This window comes from Phycodurus eques, chromosome 1, assembly GCF_024500275.1.
Source record: "Phycodurus eques isolate BA_2022a chromosome 1, UOR_Pequ_1.1, whole genome shotgun sequence".
Classification (NCBI taxonomy): domain Eukaryota; kingdom Metazoa; phylum Chordata; class Actinopteri; order Syngnathiformes; family Syngnathidae; genus Phycodurus; species Phycodurus eques.
In genome coordinates, this window is record NC_084525.1 from 17,181,382 (window position 1) to 17,191,911 (window position 10,530).

At 42.1% G+C, this 10,530-nt stretch overlaps 1 protein-coding gene across 2 annotated transcripts in view; it reads left to right on the plus strand.

Moving 5' to 3' along the window:
* LOC133404772 (plexin-B1-like) overlaps positions 1-6,420 on the plus strand; it is a 102,976-nt gene extending 96,556 nt beyond the window's left edge. For both annotated transcript variants that reach the window (XM_061681041.1, XM_061681051.1), the window contains 3 exons: positions 249-324; positions 505-579; positions 4,827-6,420. In XM_061681041.1, coding sequence (XP_061537025.1) covers positions 249-324; positions 505-579; positions 4,827-4,931 — 256 coding nt within the window. In that variant the 3' untranslated portion in view covers positions 4,932-6,420. The remainder of the gene's footprint in view (positions 1-248; positions 325-504; positions 580-4,826) is intronic.
* The last annotated feature ends 4,110 nt before the right edge of the window (positions 6,421-10,530 follow it).

Genomic DNA, 10,530 nt, shown 5'->3' on the forward strand with positions numbered 1-10,530 from the left:
ACTGCATTTGAATAAAATAAATTAAAATTGGGAAATCCTGAAAAATAACTTTAATAAAACCAATAACAAAAAATATATATTTAAATTGCAACAAAGGGCGGCACGGTGGAATACTGTTTAGCACATCTGCCTCACAGTTCTGAGGACCCGGTTTCAAGACGCAGTCACTTTTTTGAATAATAAGTTCATTTCTTGCAAATTGTTTCCAATTTCTTATTTCTACATTCTACACCTTTTTCTTCCTCCAGGTACTATGCCGACATCCGTCAGACCATCTCAGCCAGTGACCAGGAGATGAACTCAGCTCTGGCAGAGCTCTCCCGTGTATGTTACCTTCTTTGTCTTTCCATATTGGAAAATATTATCCTTGCTTACAACCCATAAATCATTCTTGGTGGTTTCCTTTAGAGATGGATGTGGAGTTTAAAATAAATTATGAAAGGAAACTAACACGGCTCTTTCACCCCCTGATGGTTTGTCTCTGTTTTCACCTGTCTAACACAGAACTATGCTGGAGAGGTCAACTTCCTGGTGGGCTTGCATGAGCTGTACAAGTACATCAACAAGTACTATGATCAAGTGAGTGTCACAAAATCATCCAGTGTGACAATTTGATGTAAATTACGTGAAGATGGTATAATTCTTGCAAGCCTGAGTAAACAATTGAAATATACAGTAAATTTATTTGCTGAGCACCACCCGTCAATTACCATTGCCCTCTTTTTACATTCCTTTTCTCATCGTACAAATATTTATTCTTAACTGTCATACAAGTATATAAAAGACATTAACCAATGTACATTGTTCCCCTGCTATTCGTGGAGGATAGGGACTGACCCCTGCTGCCAATAGCGAAAATCTGTGAGTCAGTGACATCCCAGAAAAAAGGTTTATAATTGCCTATATCTGCCACAAGATGATGACAAAGCACTATTTTTGTCTAAACGAAGCTCCTTAACACACTTCAACATTGTTCCCTGGCACCAAGATAGCAGCGGAGCATTACTTTCGTTTAAATTAAGCACCTAAACTCACCTCAACACAGTTCCATGGCACCAAAGCAGTTCATGTATCACTTAGGCGTGGAACCCAAAAAAGGCCAAAAGAATAATTCATCAGTGAATAACAGGATGGTTACACTGTATAATAAAACTATTTATAAGAGGGGGATTAAGTCCTAATTTTCATGCGAGCATAAAAATTACTCATATTAACCCTTTAAATGATAGCTGTCACTACGGTGGTTGGGTTTTCGAAAGAGGCTTTCTTTTGCCCTTACAATAGCTGACCAGTAGGTGCAGTGTATGGGATGATACACTCGCGTCCACTGTGGCGACCAAGGCGAAACGTTGACATCGACTCCCACATTTACAAAAGAAAACAGCATTTGAATATTTTTTGCCAGTAATTTAACAGCTGTTTATTTGCCTGCAGCATATTAGAAAATACAATTAAATAAACACTGTGAAATATCAAAGATGCTCCCGACAAAATGTCATTGTATGTGGAAAATATTTTGACACAACTATTGGACTTAGCAGACAGGAAAGAGATGTGTATCACTGCATTTTGGTAAATTCCATTCATGCTGCTATAGCTGTAAACATTTTCTCTTCTTTGCCATCACTGGTACTCTTTTGTGGGTAAAACAGCAAAACGTGTAGTGAACTAAGCTCTAATTATGATGATAAGTTACTGTTTTAAATTTCTATTCTTACAATGATTTAATATTATTCTCTTTATCTTTTGTGTCTTAGATTGGCCCATTTTTGTTCTAACTATTTGCTTTACTCCCCTTAAAATTTTGGTTGCATTCCAAAAGTTTGGAATGTTCATTATTCAAGTACCGTACTTAGTGTCAGGTTGTTATGCTAGCACAGAGGTTTGAGAGAGATTGTTTTGATTTTAGGAGCAAATAATAAAAAAAAAAAAACAGCACACAGTGACTTCTCACAGTAAATGTGTTGAGATGATTCACTTATTTAATAAGCCCCAACAAGGATTTTGAAGACTTTATCTAGCTCAGGAAATATGAGAATTTTCTCAAATTCCAACTTTTTAGTTGACGATAAGCAGTATTCTAAATCTTTAGTGGCAAATATTAGTAGGCCGACTTACACTGTCAGATAATTGTAACAGATTTCAAAAGTAGGACAGGGCTGTGACTTTGCAAGGAGATACTCTGAGCCTCTCTGCTTAGCTAGCAGCAGCTGGACAGTGAATTGAAGCACTTTGCAAAACAGGGGGAAAACTAAACCACACACACCAGAATGAGCGTGCTTGCGTTAACTTTTATCAGGTAGAGCTTTTAACGTAGGCAATTTTGGTTTGCCAGCGTGGCTAATGTGGGCAATGTTCGCATAGCCACATCCTGTTTCAATTAGTGAGGTGCCAAATGGGAAGCGTGAACACTGTGCAAATTACCTATGCCAAGGGCACTAACACATCCGCATACCACCACAAATGCTGGCTTTTGACATTTGCACTGATAACAATCTGGATGGTCTTTTTCCTTTTTGGCCCTGAGGACACGACGTCCATGATTTCCAAAAACAATTTGAAATGTAAACAGCACACCTTTCCATTTTGCATCTGTCCATCTCAGATGAGCTTGGGCCCAGAGAAGCATTTCTGGGTGTTGTTGATGTCTTGCTTTCACTTTGCATGGTAGAGGTTTAACTTGTAGTTTTAGATGCAACTGTGAACTGTGTTAACTGGCAATGGTTGTCTCAAGTGTTCCTGAGCCCACATGGCAATTTCCTTTACACAATGATGGCGGTTTTTAATGCAGTGCTGCCTGAGAGACTGAAGGTCACGGGCATTCAATGTTGGTTTTTGGCCTTGCTGCTTATGTGCAGAGATTTCTCCAGATTGTCTGAATCATTTGGTGATATTCTGGACTGCACTTATATAGTGCTTTATCTACACCACCACACAGCCCAAAGCGCTTTACAAATCCTCACATTCACCCACTCACACACACCTTCATACACCAATGGGCGACTGCTGCCGTGCAGGGCGCTGCCAGGCCCACTGGGAGCAAATTAGGGTTCAGTGTCTTACCCAAGGACACTTCGACATGCAGACAGTTGTAGCCGGGATTTGAACCAGTGACCCTTCGGTCACAGGACTACCCGCTCTGCCGACTGAGCCATAGCCACCACGTTATGGACCGTAGTTTATGATCTTCTCCTCCTCTTTTTTTTTTGTGTGTGTGTGTCTTTCTTGGCTTTTAGGTCAAGCAGAATGGAAAATCTGTATCCCTTTCATGCGGACCAGTTTTACTGTGTCACAGTGGAGCTTTTAAGCTTCCACTGCGGTATTATAATTGAGGTTTATTGAGAGACTTGATCAGTCGAACAGAACAAAGTTTCTAGAAGGGAGAGAGAAACAAAGACAAAAGACAAATCACTAATTGTAAACAGGATGAGAGAAGTAAATCATTACATTATCTACAACAATGAAACATTAAATATGAGTGTTGAATGGGGCTGTAGTGGTACACCCAGTGAGGGAAGGACAGGACAAGATAGAACAGGACCAGGACAGGAGAAGAAGCATGCAGGACAAGGGTCGTGAACCCGACTGTACAACTGAAGTGTGTTGGCATTAATTACGTGAATTATAAAAGTCTACAGGACGAGAGTATAAGTGAGGGGATACACACGCGATTTGCATTTTCATGAGTTATTTGTCACAGTAAGTGTGAGACCCCACACCCAGTGAAAGAGTCCTACGGCTGTGTGTCTGCGGATACATGCAAGTGAATTGATACCATTTTACATGCACAAAGACTGACAGAAGTGTCCTGTAATTGCTGTGGTCGCACCGCGGCGGCTGAGGACCCCACCTAATCAATCGAGGGGCGGGATCAGGCCCAGGGAGCAGGCCGGCGGATGGGACACGTCCCACACTGAGGCGCCCTGGGTGGTCCCCCGGCCCCACCAAGGCGCCCCGACAACTGGGCACCCGGTTTAATAGAATTGTTTTCTTCGCGGTAGCTAGCGCGAGAAGTAATGATTGTGAATATTTATTAGGGAGGTCAATTATGCCTAAATCGCCATTCAAGCCTTCCATTCCTTGCAACTGTACATTGAGAAACATCCTTAAACTGTTGAACTATTTGCTCATGCAGTTGTTCACAAAGTTGTGAATCTCGCTCCATCCTTGCTCATGAAAAACTGAGGCTTTCGGGGATCCTCCTTTTATACCCAATCATGACACTCACCTGTTTCCAATTAACCTGTGCACCTGAGGTATTTGAGCATTCGTCGACTTTTTCTTTTGTTGCCCCTGTCCCAGCTCTTTTGGAACATGTTACAGGCATCAAATTCAAAATGACAGAATATTTTCAAAACAACAATAACTTTCATCAGTTTGATCTTTGAATATATTGTCTTTGTATTTTTCAAATGAATATAGGTTGAAAATGATTTTCAAATCATTGTAATCTATTGTAATTTAGGTTTTACTCAACATCCCAACTTCATTGGAATTAAGGTTTATACATGCATTTACTTGCATGTTAGGTTAATAGAAGACCCTAAATTGTCCACGTGTCAATGACTGAATTTGGCTTTGGACGTTTGATTGTCTGTTTGTCTAAATGTGCCCTGTCATTGGCTGGCTACCTGTCCAGGTGGTACCCGGTCTCTCGGCTGGGATAGGCTCCATCACACCATGACCCTAATGAGGAGCAATAGTAGCAATTAAACATCGTAGAAGGGAAATCGATGCAATGTATATAATTATGAATATTGTAAATAGTACAATTCAATATACAATATTTTGTTTTATTTCTGACCATTTTTATCCAATCCAATCAGATCATCACAGCCCTGGAAGAGGATTGCACAGCCCAGAAGATGCAACTTGGATACAGGCTGCAACAGATCGCTGCCGCCGTCGAGAACAAAGTCACAGACCTATGACCCGACTTCCGGATACATTTTCCCTTTCAACCACAAAGACAGAAGGGAAAAGACCCCACCTTCTTTAAAGCAGAACAATTTTTTACACAAACGAAAAGCATCTTGAAGCATTTGGAAAATGGAAAAAATAATGGATGTTTGCTCTCCTTGGTGAATCTTAAAGAACCACACAGAACAGTCCGACAAATGTACAGGTACACGCGTTAGTCCTCAGAAGACACAGTAGATGAAGAATAGGGCGAAAAGGTGAAAGAGGACTTGATTTCAACGACTACCCCAAATGTCTTACCTGAAACGCTCAACCACTATGCGTTGAGTTTCCTTTTATCCTTCTCTCAAGTCTTACTCAATTCTATATGGACCCACTTAGTTCTTATTGGAAATACTGTACTAATTGTCACAATTTTCCTTGACAGTGTTAACTCATGGAAACACCAAATATGTCAACCAAATCATTTTTTAAAGGTTTTCTCAAAACCTCATACTGTAGCTTTTCATTCAAAAACAGATCCGTCCAGCAAGATATAGTGTTATATACATTATTTGGGCCTTCCCTTCTTGGAAATGGGTACAAACAAGATTCAATGCATCCTTAACAACTCAAAAAAGGATTCCCATTATTGGAGTTCATGGACATGATCATTTTGTTTATCTTTTTGTTAAGAAATGTGGATTTTATTTTTTTTTACTAACAAAGGGCGGTCAAGCAAGCATCAAAGATGGTTGTTTTAAAAAAAACTTTTGCGATAACTGTTTATAATTGTACAGTTCATATACTTGTGACTAGGTCAATATGCATGACAGAAGTGAGCTTTTGATATTGTGTTTAGGATCCTGACATTAGCATTTAGCACCTCCGTGCCAACGTACAGGCTCATTGTGCCGTTACTGAAGCTTTCATTCAATTAGTTTTGTTAATTATTGTTTTAGTGATTTGTCTTTCTTTACAACATTCATCCAGTATTTATTTTTACAATTTTAAGAGAAATGTTAGGAAAACCTGTCTACACAAAACAGCCGACCTTGTTATTTAGCTGATTGTAACATTTTGTTAGATTCATGAAGGTACGTTTGTTCCTCTGGGAATTATTTTGCTTAGTTTTTTTTTTTAATTTATTGTTTATTTATTTAATTGCTCATGTTGGTAAACATTGTTTGATTTTTTTTTTTTTTTTTTTTGCTAAGAGATGCCCTAAAGTTAACTTTATTTTTGAAACAAACAAGAGATGTCTTTATTTTAGACCTTTGGTTGTTTTAAGATGTGAGCTCTTTTACTGTGACTTAAAAACACGTCAATTTTCACTTCTTTTTTTAAATGCTCTACTGATTAATGTTGCAAGCCCTCACCCTGTACATACACGTTAGTGTTGCTTCTAGCTTGCGTGTGGATGCAAAGTCGCTCCTAATTGTTGTGACTGTGTTCCTGTAGATGCACACTGTTCCTAAGTAATCCTGACCTAACAATTTCTGAATTTGTCACAATAAAGTGTTGCCAGTTCTAACAAAGGTTTGAATTATTATAACCCATTAGGATACATCGAATTAATAGTTGTCTGGTAATACCGTTTGTGATCAGAACCGATGTCACAGTTTTATGTTGGATGTCTTTACATTTTCTTCATAACATCAATTGACATCTGAGCACATGGCAAATATGGTGTGTCCATTTTCAAATGTGTCCTGCTAATTAACCAATCGCCTCACTAGGCACAGGATCCAAAAGTACTTACACTGTACTTAGTAGAGGTTATTAGAGGTACAGTTACCTTCGTTTAAAAAAAAAAAAAAAGAGAAAAAAGAAGTACTGAAATAAATTTTATTGTCACTTATACAATACCTGTTTTGATAACCCAGCACAACTTAAAAAATAATAATAATGGCCCTGGTGCCTGGCCCTGCACCCAAGGGGCCTGGCCGTGCCCAACCCGAAGAAGCAACGTGGGTTGGGTCGGGGGTCGGGTGCACAGTGAGCTGGGTGGTGGCTGAAGGCGAGGACCTTGGCAGTCCGATCCCTGGCTACAAAAACTTGCTCTAGTGAACATCACCTCTTTGGCAGGGAAAGAGCCTGACCTGGTGTGCGAGGTTGAAGAATTTTGACTCGACATCGTTGGGCTCACCTCAAGACACAGCTTGGTCTCTGGTACCAGCCTTCTTGAGAGGGGTTGGACTCTTTTCCATTCTGGAGTTGCCCACAGTGAGAGGCGCCAAGCAGGTGCAGGCATATTTATTTATTGCACCTCGGTGCCTGTATGTTGGAGTTTCACCCCAGTTGAAGAAAGGGGAGTCTCCCTCTGCCTTCAGGTTAGGGGATGTGTCCTGACTGTTGCTTGTGCCTATGTACCAAATAGCAGCTCAGAGTACCCACCTTTTTTGGAGTCCTTGGAGGTGGTGCTGGAGACCGCCCCTGCTGGGTACTCTCTTGTTCTGCTGGGAGATTTCAGGGCTTACATGGGCAATGACTGTAACACCTGGAAGGGTGTGATTGGGAGGAACAGGCCCCCCAATCTGAACTCGAGTGGTGCTTTGTTATTGGACTTCTGTGCTTGTCACGGACTGTCATGCACTTAGCACTAGGATACCTTAGGCTACAGTTCGATCGACTTTGTGGTGGTCTCATCGGACTTGGGGCGCCATGTCTTGGACACTCGGGTGACGAAAGGGGCAGAGCTGTTAACTGATCACCACCTGGTGGTGAGTTGGCTCTGACGGTGGGGAAAGATGCCAAACATATTGTGAGGGTTTGCTGGGAATGTCTGGCAGAGTCCCCTGTTCGAAGGCGCTTCAACTCCCACCTCTGGCAGAACTTTGCTCTCAAGGCAGGGTGGACATTGAGTGCAAGCGGGTCATGTTCTGTGCCTCCACCATTGAGGCGGCCGACCGGAGCTGTGGCCATAAGGTGGTTGGTGCTTGTTGTAGCGCCAAGGCCTGAACCCATTGTTGGACACCAGCAGTGAGGGATGCTGTCAGTCTGAAGGAGTCCTATCGGGTCTTTTTGGCCTCCTCTTTGGGACTCCAGATGCAGCTGATGGGCGCCGACAGGTCAAACGGAATGCAGCTTTGGTGGTTGTTAAGGCAGGAGTTCGGTGAGCCCATGGAGAACGACTTCCAACGAGGAAATTCTGGTCAGTAGTCCACCATTCGACGTCTCAGGAAGGGGAAGCAGTGCTCCATCAACACTGTGTATAGCGGGGACGGGGTTACACACTGTTTCTAGTGGAGATGAGGTTAGCCGCTAACCTCAACTTGAGACGTCGTAAGTTGGTGGGCCGAATAGTTTGAAGACCTGCTCAATTCCACACCGACACGCCTTCCTCTGAGGAAGCAGAGTCTGGGAGCTCTGAGGCAGGCTCTTCTATCTCTGGCGTTGAGGTCACTGAGGTGGTTAAAAAGCTCCTCAATGGCAGGGCCCTGGGGGTGGATGAGATCATGAATGCTCTGGATGTAGTTGTGCTGTCCTGGCTGACACACCTGCAACATCATGGGGACATTGGGGGCACTGACTTTGGATTGGCAGGCCTGGGTGGTGGACCCCCTTTTTAAGGACGGGGAGCAGAGGGTGTGTTCCCACAGGGGATCACATTCCTCAGCCCCCCTGTTAAGATCTATTGTATTCTATTTTATTTTTTAAATGGGGAAACATGCACCAGGTTACTTTGACCTGTGAACTGTATTAGTGTAGCAAAGAAACGGGAGGTTTGAATGCACATTTTTATTTAACAGACTTGGTCATTTTTATTTTTATTTAACAGACTTGGTCATAAAATTTACAACTATACAGAAGAAGAATGACATCAAGGCATTGAATTTTAGACCTGAGAGGAAGACCTGAATGTTTTGTTCTTTAGATCAACATGCAACATGTTAAAACATGTTAATAGTGCTCTCTAAATTCAATTTCTTTTTTTTTTTTTTTTTTTTTTTTTTAATTTATTTATTTTATTTTATTTTTAAACCTGTCCTGTTCGGAATGGAGGATCTGTATGCATTTGTGCTGGAACAGTTTTGCTGTGCAACAGGGGAGTTTGAAATACTCCCTCTGCTTATTTAAAAAAAAAAAATAATAATTACTTTGTTTATTGAAACTGCAGCTGGACACAAAAGGGTCTTAGGGGACAGAGTGGACAAGTGGACTCGGGGTGAAAACCACATCAGAACAATAGTGAGACAATCTAGATATTTGAACAAAAGTGACATTACAACAGTTATTTGTAGATTGGGGGGTGGGGGGGGACACCCGGGGAGGACATGCAATAACTAACCAAGAGAACCAGAAAAGAGAGGACAGAAAAGGGCAGGGCAGAATGTGGGAAAATGAGCAAGGCAGTGCTATTGTCGTAGTTTTTTTATGGTTCGTTACTCCTTTGTAGGCAACATCACTGCAACTAGCTGTCAGGCTATAAGGTGCTACCAAATGATTAACAGCTGAGTTGTAAATAGTGTGACTTCCGCATGCCCGCTCTTCGCAGGCAGGGGGGCAGCCCAAGTTTCCATGATGAGATGAGTCTGTGAGAACTTTAAAAGTAGTTCCCTCACCCTAAAGGACCGGAGCAGCATGACCCTGGCACTTAATTTGTGACATGCAACGTGTGCAGACGATGCAGCACAATCAGGAATGCAAGCACCTTAATGTTGGAGGTTGTATGTTTTTATGTTTATTTTGTAGCTATGCCAATCATAGGGATTAGAAAAAAAAATATTGTCTGTAGGGTGTTGCCTGACAGCCAACTCTGATCCATGCTTTGGATGAATGAGCTGCAAAGGAGGCATTTGTCCTCAATTTCTTTCATTTCTCAGTGAATAATGCATGAATCTTAATGTAAAAAAATATGCAGGCATCTGCAGGAGATGCTTATCTATAAAAGTGCAGCTCCAAATTCGGATTGTTTGCCCTTGATGGCGGTCTGATGGGTATGATTGTACAGCAGTTGTTATTGTCTTCACATACTTGTGTGTGTGCGCGTGTGCGCACGCGCGTGTGTGTGTATGCGTGTGTGTTAGGATTAAATCGGAGTTATCCCTTAGTTCCGATGCCTTCGGAGGCCTTAAGCAGCTGGAGCTCAAGGAAGCCGAGGACCCAAGAGAATACCGTTACGGTATGATGACTTTTATGAATTCCCCGCATTATATTGTGCTCATTTACATATTTATATTCTGTGTGTATATTACTACATGAAATATCATGTCGGGGCTACAGACCACTGTGTGAGTTTGATACTGTAGTCAAAGAGCTTCCAGAAAGAAGCTGTTCCTGACCATTGGTGGGCCTACATCAGATGCTCCGTAGCCTCCTGCCGGAGGGGAACGGATGATAGCGAGGGAGTGCGGGGTGGGTTGAGTCTTTGATGTTGCAGAGAGCTGTCATTTTGATATCTGTATTGGTGGGGAGGCTGCCCCCCACAATCTTCTGAGCGGCCTTTACCATCCTTTCAAATGCCTCCCTCTCTGCATCCGATTAGCTGGTGTACCACATCGTAATGCTGGTGCTGAGGACGCTCTCCAACACACGTCTGTAAAATATCCTCAAGACTGCTTCCCAGTCTGACATGTGACAGCTTCTGGAGGAAGCAGAGAATTTGGTGTGTATTCCTGAGCAGACAGA